Below are 17,656 nucleotides of genomic sequence, written 5' to 3'. Positions count from 1 at the left end.
GGGCCCGTATAGATGGGACGGTGCGGACCCCGGGCACGGTGTCCCGTGTTGTTGACGCAAAGGATGGAGGGGCCCAACAGCACAGACGGGGGAGAGGGGCTCCACTCCCCCCTGAAGCAGACGATAACACAGAATCCACGATGGTGGTGGGTTGGACTCATTCTGGGAATTTCTGCCATGTTCCCATCACCATACACAGGGCCCCACGTACAGCCTTTGTGGACACGGGCTCCACAGTAACACTGATGAGGCCAGATGTAGTTCCGGCGGGGACACAGTTAGAGCAGACTACAGTGCAGCTGAGGACAGTGACTGGTGAGTTGGCCCCTATGCTTAGTAAGGGGAGGGTGACGTTGAATGTGGGAGGTCTGTCGGTGGATTTCACTGTATGGGTGGCGCAGGTGCAGGACTTTTTGAGGGCTGCGCGCTGTCTGCTGGACCTGGGGAAAAACACATTTCCCGGGGGCCCCACTGTTAAACTGATACCGCTCACCCAGCCCCCAAAGCCACACCCCCTGGTCAGGACAGCCATGGAAACACACTGCCATGACACAAATACCCCAGTAGAGAGAAATACCCCCTGTTAGCAGCTTCCTGCCACTAGTGCCCCATGCCCCCAGCAAGGGTCAGCCCCCTTCTGCACATGCCGATTCATCTTCCCCAGCCCAGTCAACTACGGTGGGGGAAACGGACAGGTTGTCGGCGGTGAGAGGGATATGGAGACAGAATTGTGGCCAATTGGAGCAATGGCAGCAGGAGTAGCTGTGGAAGGTGTTATCTGACTTTATGGACATTTTTGCACTAACAGACAATGAAGTGGGCCTGACACACCTAGTCCAACACGAAATAGACACTGAGGATGCACGGCCGATCAAGACGCGTCCCCGGCGCCTCCCCATGGCTCACCGTGAGGCTGCAGACAGAGCGGTTGAAGAGATGCAAAGAGATGGCATTATTGAACTGTCGGACAGCCCCTGGGCCTCGGGAGTGGTGATGGTGTCGAAGAAGAGGAGCACCAAGATGAGATTCTGTGTAGACTACAGGCCGCTGAACAGTGTGACAAGAAAGGACTCGTATCCATTACCCAGGATCGATGAGTCACTGGACTTGGTGTCTGGCTCTTCCTGGTTCTCTTTACTCGACCTGCGAAGTGGATACTGGCAGGTGCCCCCTCAGCCCTGAAGCAAGACCAAAGACTGCCTTCTGTAAGGACAGGGGGTTGTGGCCGTTCCGGGTCCTCAGTTTTGGCCTGTGCAACGCCCCAGCCACCTTCGAGAGACTCATGGACAGGGTGCTGGCTGGCATCCCCTGTCAGAGATGTCTGGTGTATTTGGACGACATCCTGGCCCATGGGAGCTCCTTCCAAACGGCCCTGGAATCGCTGAGGCTGGTGCTGCAGACGGTGGCGGCGGCGGGCCTGAAATTGCACCCGAATAAGTGCCGCTTCATGAGGAAGGAGGTGGAGATTTTGGGTCACAGACGGGGGGAGAAGGCATCAGCACACTGGAGGAGAAAGTGCATGCAGTGAGAGACTGGCCGACACCAACTGACCAACGACAGATGAAGAGCTTCCTCGGCCTGGCCTCATATTACAGGAAGTTTGTGCGAGGTTTCTCCTGCATAGCTGCCCCCCTGCACCACCTGCTGCAGAAGGACTGGGACTTCACCTGGACGCCACAGTGCCAACAAGCCTTCAGCTCCCTCCAGAAGGCACTGACTGAGGCCCCCGTCCTCACCCCCCCGGACCCCGGGTTGCAGTTTACTCTGGACACGGATGCCAGCGACTTGGGCATGGGTGCAGTGCTGGCTCAGGCGGGGCCAGAGGGGGAGAGAGTGGTGGCGTATTTCAGCAAAACCTTCAACAAGGCTGAGCGCCGCTACTGCGTCACGCGCCGAGAGCTCCTCGCCATGGTGGCGGCGATTAAGCACTTCAAGTACTACCTGTGTGGCCGGCCCTTCACTGTCAGGACAGATCATTCGGCACTGCAGTGGCTGATGTCCTTCAGAGACCCAGAGGGCCAAGTTGCGTGCTGGATTGATACTAGGGGTGGGAAAAATAATCGATTCTTCGATGCTTCGCGATTCTCGCTAGAACGATTCTGTCTCGATGCAGAGAAATGAATAATCGGAATTAAAAAAAAATATTTTTTTTGTAATTTGAAATTTGAAATTTTTGTAATTTTAAAATTATTGAATTTATCTTCAGTGTGTATCGGCCAATCTGATTTGTCTTGACACGATTGCGATTCAGCCTACGCATAGGATGCGTGCAAACTCACAGCCAGACACAAGAACTCCTTCTAATTCAAGAGCAGCTTTTCCTTTAAAGATCCCATGCCATGCTATTTTATGGATGCTTTAATATAGGTATTAGTGGGCCACAAACACTATCTATATAATATAATATATATTATCACCTGGCCCTGAGCAGCTTGTAGCCACGGTACCATGCGCTCTGTTTACGGTGGATGTATCGCAATGGCTCTTAGAAACCCATATTATACATAGATATCTTTATCATATAATATATAATATATATTATCACGGCCAAAAGCTGTGTGAGCCTCCAGACGATAGGCTATTATGAATCTCAAACGACCGCGTCTTCTTCAGATTGATGTGGAAGTGGAAGAACCAGAGACGTCGGAGAACCCGACGAAGTCCTTTGTGATTCATTATATCGTCTGGAGGTGCACACAGATTTTGGCCGTGATAATATGTATTATTTGATATAGATATCTATGTATTATATGATATTATTTAGATGTAGAGCCCCAGGACTCTAACGCAAGTGTTGTACACTTCCTTGTTATTTGGATAACCGTTCTGCTGTTGGTGTGATGGCGCATAAGACGTCGGACTCTCGTCTCGGTATTTCTACAACGAGACTCGTAGTGGGGGTTATCGCAGCCATGGTTGATAATGAATTGGGGGAAAGGAACTTTGGCTTTGACTCCCTGAAGTACATGAACCACGACATGGAGGAGAAGGGGATTGTTGGCCGCGAATGTATCCCGCTTGAGCCCTGCTTCCCACCGCCTCGGCAGCGGTCAGCGCTAATCACCGCCTCCTGAAGCCGAGGCGGTGGTCCATCGGCAGCGAGACTCCGGCGGGAGACGACCGCGGTCAACTATCCCTTGGCCATGGCTGAGATAACCCCCACTACGAGTCTCGTTGTAGAAATACCAGAGACGAGAGTCCGACGCGTTATGCGCCATCACACCAACAGCAGAACGGTTATCCAAATAACAAGGAAGTGTACAACAATTGCGTTACAGTCCTGGAGCTCTATATCTAAATAATATCATATAATACATAGATATCTATATCAAATAATACATATTATCACGGCCAAAAGCTGTGTGCACGTCCAGACGATATAATGAATCACAAAGGACTTCGTCGGGTTCTCCAACGTCTCTGGTTCTTCCACTTCCACATCAATCTGTAGTAGACAGAACCGCGCGCTGCCTGCTGCCTGCTGCCTGCTGCCGGCGCGAGGCACCACCGCCCGGCTGCCCGCTGCCGGGCGGTGGTGCTTCGCGGCGGTGGTGCCTCGCGGCAACCGGCGGCAGGCAGCATGTCACAGTTCATGTACTTCGATGTCGTTCTGCCATTGCATTCAAAATTCTGTTACTAGCCTGTTACTACGAACTAAGCAACTAACCTACACGTATTAGCATTTAGCACTAGCTCAATCACGACTCTTTCAGAATTCTTGTGGGTGGTTACGAACCAACCAAGTGGGCAGGGCCATGAATAATAGTTTGACAACGCTACGTCACAGTGTCACCTTATCCAGATCGGCTCATTTCTTCTGCCTTTTTCCTTTCATTGCCTATTGCATTCAGCAGACAAACTGCATAGATTTCAAACTTACCACAGCTCACAAACTTATTCAGACCTATGTTATTTAACAAACAATAGGAAAAATGTGATTTTAATGGCATGGGCTCTTTAATGACATAGAAAATAAAGATTAGAAAATAAAACTGAAACCTATTTTCTGCATGATTCCATATTGTGTTATAATGCAAGCTGCATTGATTATTGCATTGTTCATAGAAACTCATTTTTGTGATAAAAGCATTCTCTCTTATGAAATATTAGATAAGTTAATTTATCTGTTGATGTCTTTAATGATCATCACAAAAGAAGGAAGTGATTAGCAAACTCTGAGTAGCAAACCCAGATGTATACATATATTTTTGAAAATCACGCATGGAAATGTACATAAAAAAAATTGTTGAACCGATAATCGCTTCAGAATCTAATCGTTGACCTCATAATCGGAATCGAATCGTGAGGTGCCAAGAGATTCGCTCCCCTAATTAAAACGCTGCAGTCCTACGTCTTCACGGTGGTAGACAGGGCCGGAGCCAGCCACGCCAACGCCGATGCCTTGTCCCGACACCCCTGCGCACTGGGAGGGTGCCAGTACTGTGAGCGGAGAGAAGCGCGTGAGAGAGAGCTCCGTATCGAGGATGAGACATGCCCCATGCACGAGGGGGCCGGACCAGTCTGCCGCAGAATGCAGATGGTTGACGCGGCCGAGTGGCAGACACAACAGGAGCAGGAGATGGACATACAACCGTTGTGACAGTGGGTTGAGAAGGATAATTTTCCTCGCAAGGCGTGTTCCCCAAAGCGTGAGGAGTACGCTTTCTGCCGCTAATCTAAATGAATGGAGGAATAGCGGAAGAAAGCTCCTCACGCTTTGGTCAGGCAAAGCGTGACACTGAACACATCTTGTGAGGTGGACCAACGTATCTATTTGGCGTGATACCAGGTTGGTGTGTGTGTGTGTGTGTGTGTGCGTGTGCGCGTGCGTGCGTGCGTGTGTGTGTGCGTGTGACGTAAAAGTTATTAAGTCAATGCCCCATGCACGAGGGGGCCGGACCAGTCTGCCGCAGAATGCAGATGGTTGACGCGGCCGAGTGGCAGACACAACAGGAGCAGGACATGGACATACAACCGTTGTGACAGTCAATTCAGGTGTTTATTGGTCTTTTACATGCCTATTTTGTGTGTTGTGTATTATTAATGTCAACTTATTGACTGTCAGTGTGTTCTTTACACAGATCTTGTGAGGTTTGTGTGTGTGGTAGACAGAGGTTCCTTGTATACCCAACCCCACATAACGTAATAATAAGGTTGCGTTTAGGTGTGTATTTGCCATTGCAGAAGTATATGATTTATCAGATTTCTGGCAATATAAGTTTTGGGTGGGTATTGTTGTATATTGATGTGACTCGGACACATGCGCTGCTTAGAATCAAAAACACGTCTTTACTTGTTGTCCGCCATTATACAAGTACATGCAATTACGTCCTGACGTCATACAACCTGAACTACGGAAACACACATAATACATTACATCCCCTTTCTTAAGATGCTTTGTTTTGCTTTCGTTTTAAATTAAACTGACACAAAATAATGCCTCACTTCTTTGTTGTAGTTATGACACGTAACATAAAACAATGCCTTAAGGTAAAACTTTTTCTTCACGGTTTAACACCATTCAAATAAACTTGTATTGTATTCTACAGCATATCTAACAAAACCAACAACAAAATGCATTATGTTACACTCATGCATTAATAAATCTACAACATTCTTTTTTTTTTCTTCTATTTTTTTTTTTTTTTCCATTAACACTCAGTAACACAACCTATGTGACATACTCAATCTGCTTGAGTTCGAAGGTATGTCTAGTCTCTGTATCTTGCTGGAATCTTGACTTGTCTCCCAGACCTTGTGTGATGTAATTGTAACTGTGCTGGTCCATCATGTGAGTCAGTGTCCTGATTGACCTCTGTGTCGTTGCCTTCTGTGTCAGATCCAGTGTGTGCCGTTTCAGTGTGTGTGTATGTGGGAATGTCCTGCATCTCTGTAGGTGGAAATTCCCTCTCGCCTGTCTTCAGTATGCTTTCTGTTCCTCCTGTAGACTCGTCCATCTTGTGTGCGAACTATGAAGGATCTTGGTAGCTGATGTATTTCCACAACCACAGCTGGCTGCCATGTATCTCCTTTCTGTACCCTGACATTTTCACCTGTTCGTAGATCTGGCAACTTTTGTGTTTGTCTTTCAAAGTAGCTCTTTAGCTTCATTTGTCTGCACTTCAGATTGTCTTGAACTTGAGCTCTATTTTCAGGAGTCAATAGGTTTTTTTCAGATGACGTCACACCTTTCCCGCGCTTTCAAGTGGAGGGCAGGAAGTGCTGAGCCAGTGTAAAGAGCGGCAACAATGCCTATGTTTTGCTCGGTGTATCGTTGTTCTAACCGATCCAACAGAGAGAGAGAAAAAAGCTATTTTCGCACCCCCAAAGTTGTGCACCATAAGGGTGATAATTTAAGAAATATCACGAAGAAGCGCCGCCAGGCATGGATTAAAAACCTTCGCTGAAGTCTAGTGGAGTGGAGTCTGGCAATGCTCGTGTTTGCGGTGATCACTTTGTGACAGGTAAGTGACATAGCTTGCAAACCTTAGCTTAAACCGTAAATAATGCAGAACATGGGGGTGATATTACCATATGGATATCACAGGGATGTAGAACGTAAATGTAGAACTGCAAACTCTAAAACTATATATATATTTAGTTGTGTGGTTGATAACTCGTCTTTACATATTGTATGTGTATATAGAGCATATATATACAAATTTTATTTTTACATTGCATTCTTACATCATATATCTGTAATGAATTGTAAATGTTAAACTGACCGAAATAAAGTAAACTATCTCTTTTAATCTTATCCCCTTTGCCAAATATTTGATGTAGATGCAGAATGTCAGACAGACCTGAGCATGGACGATCTTGACAAGATGGAAGACCCTATGAACCAAGCATCAGCAGAGCTGAGCGACCTCAGAATTAAGGCACTGGACACACAATTTACCCAAGAGGCCTTTCAGAACAACCAAGACAAGACTAAGTTTTACACAGGACTGCCAAATTTCTTAGTTTTGATGCAAGTGTTTCAACTATGTGAGCCATACATCCCCTGTAGCCCTTTGTCTGCACTCTCCACATTTGAACAGCTCATTTTGGCTTTACTTAGATTGAGATTAAATCTTTCACTCCAGGATTTGGCCTTCAGGTTCAAGGTTTCCTGTTCCACCGCTTCTAGAATTTGGCACAAGTTAATCTGCGTCCTTCATGAAAGGCTGGAGTTCCTAATAGAATTGCCAGAGCGAGAGGTACTGCAAGCGACTATGCCAATGTCATTTAGGCAAGCATTTGGATGCAAGGTTGCCGTGATAGTTGACTGTTTTGAAGTGTTCATTGAAAGGCCTTCCAATTTACTTGCGAGAGCACAGACCTGGTCTAGCTACAAACACCACAACACAGTTAAATTTCTCATTGGTGTTGCTCCTCAAGGATATATCACCTACATCAGTCATGCGTGGGGAGGAAGAGTTAGTGACAAGCATATTACTGTAGAGAGCAGCATTCTAAAGAATCTGTTGCCTGGAGACATTGTTCTTGCTGACCGTGGCTTTAATATAGGGGATAGTGTAGGATTTTACTGTGCTTCATTGAAGATGCCAGCTTTCACAAAAGGGAAGAGCCAGCTATCTGCATTTGAGGTAGAGGAAACAAGAACATTTGCTAATGTTCGTATTCATGTAGAAAGGGTCATAGGATTAGTGCGAAGAAAATATCAAATTCTGCAGAGCAGGGCAATGCCCATTGAAAACATGTCAGTAAAAAGAGGTATTTAGCTAGCGTTGATTGATAAGATTGGTGTAATTTGCTGTGCATTAACAAATCTTTGTGACTCTGTTGTCCCACTGGAGTAAATATCTTCTATTGTATTCTGAAATGTAAATATGCCATATCTAAATGTAATATACATTTTTATATATACTTGTTCATTCTATTGTGTAAAGAATTGTCAAGGAAATATATTTCCTCATTGGTTGTATAAAATGCATTGCTTAAACATCCATGCTGTTTGCTTTTTTTGTGTCCGTAAACTTAAAACCCAATATTTTGTTCATCTTCACAAGTTTTTGCCCTGCTGGCAAGTAAAAATAGACCATGCTTTGAAATCGGACTCCTGACTCTGGTTCATTATTTGAAACGTTATCAGTTTTCCTGAACTATCGAATCAGAATATTTCTCTAACAAGAATCCATAAATATTTAATGCAATATATCTTTGTAAATATACTTTTCTCCCCCATAGATACAGTAATGGTGTGTTTTTTTGGAAGTGACGGGGAAACAAGCCATGAGTATACGGAAATGCATACAGCAAAAAACAGTTTGTATTGTACTCTATGGGTGTACATTTAACACCCATTTCGGGGTATATATAGGTCCAAGAGTTCAGTGTTGACTGAACACTGTTAGAAGAGCAAAATATGTACTCCAAATTTAGAGTTACATTTGAACACTTTGAGAGTGCAAATGTACTCTATTAGTGGTACTTTTGGGCACTCATTCAGTGCTTCCTTACACCTGCAGTGTAAACCTAGAACCCCAGAGAGAAAAAAGATGTACTCCAAGTCAGTGTTTTGTAGCACTTCGCAGAGCTGATTATTTAATACTTCTAGAGTGAGAATGTACTCTGACTGGTGTACAACCAACACCTTTGAGGTGAATTATCAACACTTCATGAATGAATAGTCTACACATTAGATTCTTGAAAACATTATATTTTTATTGATGCTGCTGTTGTTACAGTGCATACATTTATAATATAGTTAACATTATAATTAAACTTAAATTATTTTACATCAAGAACCATATTTAGTTTTACATTTATATGATGGAACCAACAACTTGAAAATAAATGTGTCCCTGTCAACCAATTAAAGTGGAATTCCGGTGTATGTTTTGTATGATAACGAGTTGAAACGTTAGTTTTGGAGCACAAAAAACGTACAATAAGGGTATAAACATATAAAACGAGGCATTGAGAACTTTGTAAGTGCACAGATTGTTTATTAAAAAGTACATTTTATACACACAATACCATCAGTAGATCACCCGTCGACGCCATTTTGTTTTCAAGACTCGATAAGTAGATTGACAATCACAGAGATTGTGACATCCATCAGCAACACACAAGCTCTGGCGGCATGCCAGAGCATGCCGCCAGAGCTTGTGTGTCGGCATGCCAGAGCAAAGGTTCAAAAAGTTCTTGTCAATAAATAGTCAGCATCTAAAAAGGTGGCCAAATACAAACAGGTTATTATCATAGGACCCTTTTTTAAAAAAAAGGGTCCTATGTTCCCCAGTCTCATACAAAGAGGGGAACATAGGACCCGGGGAACATAGGACCCGGGGAACATAGACACGCTCCCACTAAATTGAAGCCACGTGCCTTGTTAGCATTAGCTAAAAAATGGTAAAGAGGCGTTAGCTAAATTGAAGACATGTGCCTTATTAGCATTGGCCATTAAGTTTGACATTAGCTAAAATCGTTAGCATTTATAAGTTGGTTATCAGATCAAAAAGACGAAGAAATGCTGAATATTCTGCATTCAGGGTTTCTGCAGGTTTGAACAAGTTAAATTTAAGACTTTCATACCACATTCCTTGGCGATATTGATTCGATCCTCTATAGTCAACCGTCTCTGCCGAAACAGTTTGCCGCGTAGTGTGGAAGAGAACAAACGGTCACATGTCTCTAGATTCAACCAATGAGAAGTCATTGGTTGAATCAACCGTTGGACACTCAGGGAGTCCATCATCCTAAAATAAACACTTAAATTACTCTACACCAGCATTATACTTAGAGACAACACCCAAGAGTGTTTCTGGTACACCCCAAAAAATGTACTTGCGCCTATTCAACACCAAAGTGTATAAAATCTACTCTGGTCATGAGTGTTAAAAAGGATTTTAACACTTTGGCATTTGCTGTGCCATAGTCAACATTTCAAAGGCACATACACTTATGACTCTACGTTTACAATTAATGGGTATAACACACAGAAGTACAAGTCCATAAAGATTGAATAAAAGTAGCTTCAAACTTGAAATAAATCATCAGCAAGTGCTGGAATACATGCGATTATGATCACTGATAGAATTAATACATAAACACAAAATGTGACAAGAGCTGCCACTATGCAAACAAACGTGCAACGAGTAAAGATCCAAAACTTCCAGGACAGACCACAGGTGTCCTCTGGTAATCACACCTTCCCCTCCACCTGATCAACTTGCAACTGAAACACAAAAATGGAACATAAGACAGGGAGAGGAGGCATTTAGTCACATGATACATTCAACAAAAATGTTCTTGTGGAAAAACTAAACACAAAATCTTTTTGACTAGCACCTTTCACTTTGTAAGTTGCTGTCCCAACACTTCAGGAAGAACAAATAGACGGAAGAAAGTCTCAACTCTGGGAATGATGTTGTCCCACAGGTCAACATCACGCACAATTCTCTCTACAAAGAGGTCCTTTTTACTCCAGACAACGAAGTCGCAGTAATCAACGTCAACGATGTGGAGCTGAGCCTGTACTTGATAGAAGTAAGCATGGCTCCTGTCCAGCTTCACAGTTCCCCCATCGTTGATGAGACAGAAGCCCTGGTCCCCAGCACACAGGCGTAGATTGGCCTCCTCTTCTTTGCTGTGCGGGCACTAAAAGTTCACAATAAAAACTAGAACTGCAAGCAGTTATGCAGGGGTCCAAGAAATGTGCATTTCGCCGGCACAATGCGAAGCATGTGTTCAAAACGCTACCGTGAAACGGTGGATATAAAGGTTTTGACAGTGAGAGATCCTGAGTGTGCTAACGGCTACATTAGCTGTGAATTTTTTTTTTATTTGGTGAATGCTCAGCGCCACCGTAAGGATCATATTTGTAGACGCAATATAAAACCACAATTTACCTTTATCTCACAGATGCCAGTTCCATAACAGGTGCACGTGACACATCCATCCAGTGATGCTCCCATGTATGGCCATTTAGGATTCAGCGACAGCCCGATATCCTTACAGGAGAAGCTCTGGTGGTGCAGACTTTGCAGTCCTTCATACTGCTTTCTGGCAGTTGCCTCATATTTGCATCCATACCTGTAATGTATAAAAATAGGAATAGGAAAATAACTTATTATTGTACAATAATAATTAGTACATTTTAGATGTTCACACCTGTGCTGTCCTAACCTAACCCTTATCTTTGCCTAATAAATACCTTGTTGCTGCTGTAGAAAACTTGTGTGCCTCTGGGTAGCATATCGACTTGATCAATGACCTTGACGGCTGTAGAAGACTAGTTTGTAGAACCTGCTTCAATTTCGAGGCTGTTATCCTTCCTGCTCTTTGGCTAAACCATAGAGTTGATGAGCTCTGGTTTCTGGTCTCCTCCTCTACTGCCTGGACCTGTAACTGTGTCAGCTCTTCCTGTCTGAAGTCCTGGCATGCTTTTTGCAACTCTGTTGGGGATAGCTGTACCATCTCTGGTTTCCTATACTGAATAAGTCTTTTGGGTAGCTTGCTCACAGACTTCGGTACAAATTCTTTGTAATATGGTGCAATGGACATCAGTGCAGCACTCCTTGGGGCATTTCTGCTTAAAGACTCAAAAAACTGAACATGTGCCTCTGATCCTTGCTTCACTCTTGGACACTGGACTGTGGGACGAGGTAGTGTGAGTTGCTCACCTGTCCTCCCAGCAATGGCATTATCAAGTTTTTTCTTTTTGGATTTTGCAGATGAAAAGTCAATCATTGCAACTCGAGCAGCAGGAATCTGTGTGAGAGACAGAGAACATGTGTGTGTGAACAACATACATGTAGGTGCACCTACATACATGTAGTATAAAACTGCCAAAATCAAAACTAAACTGCATCCCAAAACAATCCAAAATGTGTTGTTTGCGTGATAAGTGAATGTATAGGTCCTCAACTGTCATATTTTCCACCCCTGATTCAGCTCAGAAAAACATGCATCTGAATACCTTTTTGACATGCGATGGCATGAGCCATTTGCACTTTTCAGTGGTGCAGGATGCAGTCTCTCTCATCTTCACACCTGCATCTATAGCGAACAGAACCGCTCCAACATGTGAGCAGGATTCTGACAATCTGTATAGACAGAGACATACAGGTTGATTGGATTAGCTAAACATTTATACAACATGAATATTATACCAAGCATTATTTTGTTTGAGCTAAAGTGTTGTGTTAAACATGCCTTGGGTTGTGATATTTATTAAATTACTTACCCAGCCATACAGTTACAGTGTGCTGTAACAACCTCTCCATCTTCTCTAGCTACAACCCAAGTTTTCAAGGGTGTTTCTCCGGACCTCTGGGAGTGGTTGACCTACAACATTTTAACTACAGTTAACTAGCTAGCAAAATACACTTAACAACATTGAGGCATACATCAGGCATGCAAACTCTCTAACGCTCTTAATGAAGCGTTTTATAAAATCACAGGTTGCAACATTATTTAACTGTGGGCTTCTTTCTGTTCATCTTCATACATTATTTTTACTCAGCTGTTAGCAAGCCTAGTAGCTGCCTGACATGAGTCGATGTTGCTATAGCAACACGGTGGATTCGCCAAACAGTAGCCTAACGTTATATATATAAAGAAAACACATTTACTCACCCGGGCAAAAACAAGTCGACATTTATTAAATGCCTCTTTGGTGCCGAGGTCATTGACCCATCCACATACAAAGTAATTAAAAGCCTCCAGACTCTTGTATGCCTTCATTTGGTTTGCCGTATAATAGGAGGTCTGAAGGACGAGGAAGTTGGTAATGTCCATCGCTTCGACGGGGGGCAAATCGGCTAAATCCCGAGAAAAATCACTCTTCTTCAGTTCGTATGGGTCATATCCAATGTGTGCAGCGATTTTTTCGCGATACCTGCTGCGGGCAGGTTCGTCGAGGTGCTTCAAGTACTCAGTGTCCTCCATCTCCATCAGTCTGGCCTAGAATTTCCACTTCCTGCCCTCCACTTGAAATTCCCGCGTCATAAAAGTCACGTGATTGAAAACAAGCTATATAGTTGTTGATGCTGGAAGTTTGGACTTTAGACGACGTCCCATTAACAGCTGTGCAGGAGATAATCCTATACCCTCCAGCGGTGTGTTGCGGTATTCGAGCAAAGCAATGTATGGATCGCCATTGCCGCTCTGTGCCTTTTTGAGCATGTTTTTTACTGTTTGTACAGTTCTTTCTGCCTGACCATTAGACTGAGCATGTCCTGGACTGGAAGTAACATGTTCAAATTCCCAACTCTCAGAAAACCCTCTGAATTCACCACTGGCATATTGTGGACCATTGTCAGAGACTACGGAAACTGGGATTCCGTGCCTAGCGAATGTCGACTTCATGGCAGTGATGACACCTCGGCTGGTTGTGTCACACAACTTGGTGATCTCTGGATATTTTGAATAGTAATCTACGCAGAGCAAATACTCTGCACCATTGTAGTGAAAGAGATCTGTGCCAATCTTCTCCCATGGTCTTCCTGGCAGTGTGTGGGGAAGTAGAGGTTCTTTGGGATTGCTGTTTTTGTTTTCATTGCATACAGCACATTGAGACACAACGCCCTCTATCTCAGTTGACATGCCTGGCCAGTAGAGAATATCCCTAGCTCTCTCTTTACATTTCACTATGCCAAGATGTGACTCATGGATTTTGTTCAGCATTTCCTGTCTCATCTGGTTTGGCACAATGAGTTTTGCAGCTTTGAACAACAGTCCTGATGCATAGCTGATTTCCTCTTTGAATGTCCAGTATGTTTTAATTTATTTTGGAACATCATCTCTTTCTTTTGGCCATCCTGTCATTGGGATGTCTCGTAGCATTTGCATTTCCGGATCATCCGTTGTTGCCTTTCTGAACATGATTAATTTCTTTTCTGAGATGGGTAGTTGTGGTGTAACCCAGTTGACTTCCAACTCCTCTCCGAGCAAATCTTCTTTTTGCTCTTTTAGGAAAGCACGGCTCAGAGTGTCAGCGATGTACAGCTCTTTCCCTGGCTTATAGGTAACTTTGAGCGTGTACCTCTGTAGTCTGAGAAGCATCCTTTGCAATCTCATGGGAGCTTGGTGGAGTGGCTTTTTGAGGATGCTCTCAAGCGGTTTGTGATCACTCTCAACTTTAATGTCTCTGCCATATAAATACTGGTGGAATTTCTCACACCCATAAACTATGGCAAGTAATTCCTTTTCAATTTGCGCATATCTGCGCTGACAGTCAGTAAGCACTCGTGATCCATACGCTACAGGCCTTCCATCTTGCAGTATTACAGCTCCTATGCCTTCTGAACTGGCATCCACAGACAATGTCACAGGCGCTTTCACATCATAGAACTTGAGTGTTGGTGCATTGGTAACCAACTTCTTCAATTGTTCATAGCTTTGCTTTTGCTCCTCTTCCCAATGCCATTCCGTGTCATTCTCTAGCAGCTTTCTCAGTGGAGCGCTGACCTCAGACAGGTTGGGAATGAACTTTGCAAGATATTGTATCATGCCCATGAATCTCATCAGCTCCTGTTTGTCTTGTGGTGGTGGTAGCTGTACCACAGCTCTCACTTTTTCATCATCTGCTTTCAGCCCATCAGTGCTGAGTACATGACCTATGTACTTGATCTCTGTAGTTCTGATTTTACATTTGTTTCTGTTCAATTTCAAGTTGTACTCCCTTGCTCTCTCCAAGACCTTTATCAATCTCTGATCATGTTCCTCGATTGTGTCACCCCATACAAGCAAATCATCGATAATGTTGACTACTCCTTCCAGGCCTTCAATCATTTGTGCCACGGATCTCTGGAACACCTCAGATGCAGAAGAGATTCCAAAGGGTAGACGGAGGAACCGATATCTCCCTATAGGAGTGTTGAATGTGCACAACTTGGAACTTTCTTCGTCCAGTTTAATTTGCCAAAACCCTTGATTTGCGTCTAGCACAGAAAAGTACTTTCTTGCTTTTTCTTGCTAGTACTTGCTTTTGGTATACGGGAGACAACCTCTTCAACGGTTAGCAGTGGATAGTGCTCTCGTTTTATTGCCTGATTAAGATCCTGTGGATCCATGCATATCCTCATCTTTTTCGGTGTGCCCACCGTCACCATGCTACTCACCCAGTCTGTCGGTTCTATTTGTCTTGTTATCACTCCATTCTGTTCCATCCTGTGTAGTTCTTCCACTACTTTGTCCCTGAGAGCCACTGGAACCTTTCTTGGAGCATGCACAACTGGTGAAATCGTTGGATCAATCTGAATATGGTGTATCCCTGGTAAACATCCTAAACCAGAACACAAGTCATCAAAGTCATTCGGAATGTCATTGTCCTTTTTTATATCATACACTCTCTTCACCAAGCCTAACTTAGTGCATGTTTTCTTCCCCAATATTGCTGGAACATTTTGCTGCGTGATCTCAAACTCAATCTTGTGTTTCTGTCCTTTGTGCACACAAGTGAGTTCTCTCTTGCCCAATGGCGCCGACTGGTGGCCGAAATATGCAACAAGCCTGCAGGTGGATTTTTTCAGCTTTCCTCCGATGTCGAGTGAGTTGAACGTGTCTGCTGACATCACATTGCAACCTGCACCAGTATCAAGCTTAAATTTCACCTTTCTCCTGTTTATCTTTTGTTCTTCAGTCCACTCATCGCCATCCTCCATCTCTGCATTGTCAATCTTTTTGATGCATACTTCTTGTTCCACATTGATTGTGCCAATGAACATGTTATGGTCACTGTCACTCTGTTCCACAGCATGCATTTTTCTTGTGTGGCCTTGTGCCTTGCACATCTTTGCAAAGTGATTCTTTTTCTGGCATGACTTACATGTCTGACCAAAAGCTGGACATTTCTTGTATTCATGTTTATATCCACATCTATTGCAATCAAATCCCTTTTGCTCATCCTGTGACGCTGGCTTTGTTCTGCCCTTTTCAGCTCTTTCTGTCTTAGCTGTATTCACAGGTCTTATTTTATGCACTTCAACTTCTTCATTGAGCATTTTAACTTGACTTGACGTGATCTCATTGGCTCGGCAGACATCAATGGCTTTTTCTAACGTAAGATCCGCCTCTCTTAATAGTCTTCAAAACGTATCAAAGAGTCATGTAAAAGTCCAAACTCACAATCTTTGGCTTTGCTCTTCAACTCCGTCACGTAGGCGTCTATGGTCTCTGTCGGTCCTTGAGCCTTTGTGAAGAACATATGTCGGGTGTATGGAAGGTTCTTTCTAGGCTCACAGTAATCTTTGAACTTTTCTTTCAACACTTGAATTTTGTCTTTCTCAGCTTCACTGAAGACAAACGTGTTGTAAACCTTTATCGCCTCTTCACCCGCCACGTGCAGAAAAGTAGCACACTGCACCGCCTCAGACTTTTCAGCTATTCCGCTAGCAGTACAAAACAGCTCCAACTTCTGGATCCATAATTTCCAGTTTTCCGCAAGATTACCTTGTAGGCTCAAACTTGACGGTGGCTGTAACTGTGCCATTTTTTCTTTTCTCTTTTATCATTCCGTGATTTCTTCTGACACCATGTTGTATATTGATGTGACTCGGACACATGCGCTGCTTAGAATCAAAAACACGTCTTTACTTGTTGTCCGCCATTATACAAGTACATGCAATTACGTCCTGACGTCATACAACCTGAACTACGGAAACACACACAATACATTACAGGTATTTGGTTGATTTGTCGGTTTTTAGTCTATAGTTGAGCTGGAAATTGCCAACAGAACAGCTCAGCTATTCTATATTTGATCTCAAATGTATTTAAACTTGATCACATTAGCTATTTGTTTAACTCTTCACTTTATTTGTTTCCAAACATTTTAACTGTTTTAAATTGTGTGCATGTTTACATTGTTTACTCCATTTAGACTCTTTTCAAATCCCTTCACTTGATTTAAGCCATTTAACATTTCTTAACGTCCTAAACTATGTGGCTTTACTAAAATATATTTTCGACCCGCATTTTGCACTACAGCCCTCACCGCATTTTCTGCAGGAAATACATTTTCTAGTATTCATATTTATTTTTTCATTTAATAATTCAATAGTTAAATAAAGATGTTCTAACATGAATTCATGCCTAAATTCATCTCAACACATAGGCCTGGCCTAAAGGAAAGAGAAGTTTATATGTTTTATGCTTCCAATGTTGTGTTGGTCATACTATGGAATGATTTATTGCTTGTTGAGTGAATAATACAGAACATAAGGAACTTTAAAGGTGGAAGAAGCAGATTTTCAAAACGGCTTGTAACAGCTAATTGCACTCTATAGCTAATTACACAGCTAATTATATGCAATAATATGTCAACTTTTGGAAAGAAAAAATCGCATTTTAAATCGCAATCGCAATATTGGTAGAAATAATCGCATTTCGATTATTTCCCCAAATTATTCAGCCCTTCTAAACAGATCAAATGTTGTGTGGTGTATAATGCTCTAATATTTATGTATGACGTGCTCCGAGCCCTCAGTTTGCAGCATGTTCGCATGTATAGATATAGAGACGAGTAACAAGACAATGACAATACAAATTTGGTGGTGACTTTTCTGTGATACCTCCAAGCCAGTAGGCATGCATCTCGACGGTCACTCTTCAAGAAGTTTCAATTTGGACGAGTATTTTAAAAGTGAGAGTTTATGGATTCAACTCACAGTCTTCTTCCCCAAACCCCTTGTTGTTTCCACCT

The 17,656-nt window shown here is 43.2% G+C and overlaps 2 protein-coding genes across 2 annotated transcripts in view; both read left to right on the top strand.

Annotated features, from left to right (window-relative positions):
- Positions 1 to 17,656, top strand: part of prss16 (serine protease 16) — a 56,628-nt gene that overhangs the window by 3,764 nt on the left and 35,208 nt on the right. The gene's annotated exons all lie outside the window — the stretch shown is intronic.
- LOC130405294 (uncharacterized) lies at positions 3,541 to 17,649 on the top strand. The gene is made up of 2 exons (XM_056610339.1): positions 3,541 to 6,464; positions 6,784 to 17,649. The coding sequence occupies exon 2, from the start codon at positions 6,810 to 6,812 to the stop codon at positions 7,725 to 7,727; it is 918 nt and encodes a 305-aa protein (XP_056466314.1). The 5' UTR covers positions 3,541 to 6,464; positions 6,784 to 6,809; the 3' UTR covers positions 7,728 to 17,649.

The sequence above is a fragment of the Gadus chalcogrammus genome, chromosome 16 (assembly GCF_026213295.1).
Source record: "Gadus chalcogrammus isolate NIFS_2021 chromosome 16, NIFS_Gcha_1.0, whole genome shotgun sequence".
NCBI lineage: Eukaryota > Metazoa > Chordata > Actinopteri > Gadiformes > Gadidae > Gadus > Gadus chalcogrammus.
The sequence above is the reverse complement of the archived record's forward strand: the minus strand, read 5'-3'. Positions and strand labels throughout refer to the sequence as shown.

Coding starts and splice junctions, on each gene's coding strand:
- LOC130405294 (XM_056610339.1), top strand. CDS start 6,810: ATGGACGATCTTGACAAGATGGAAGACCCTATGAACCAAGCATCAGCA.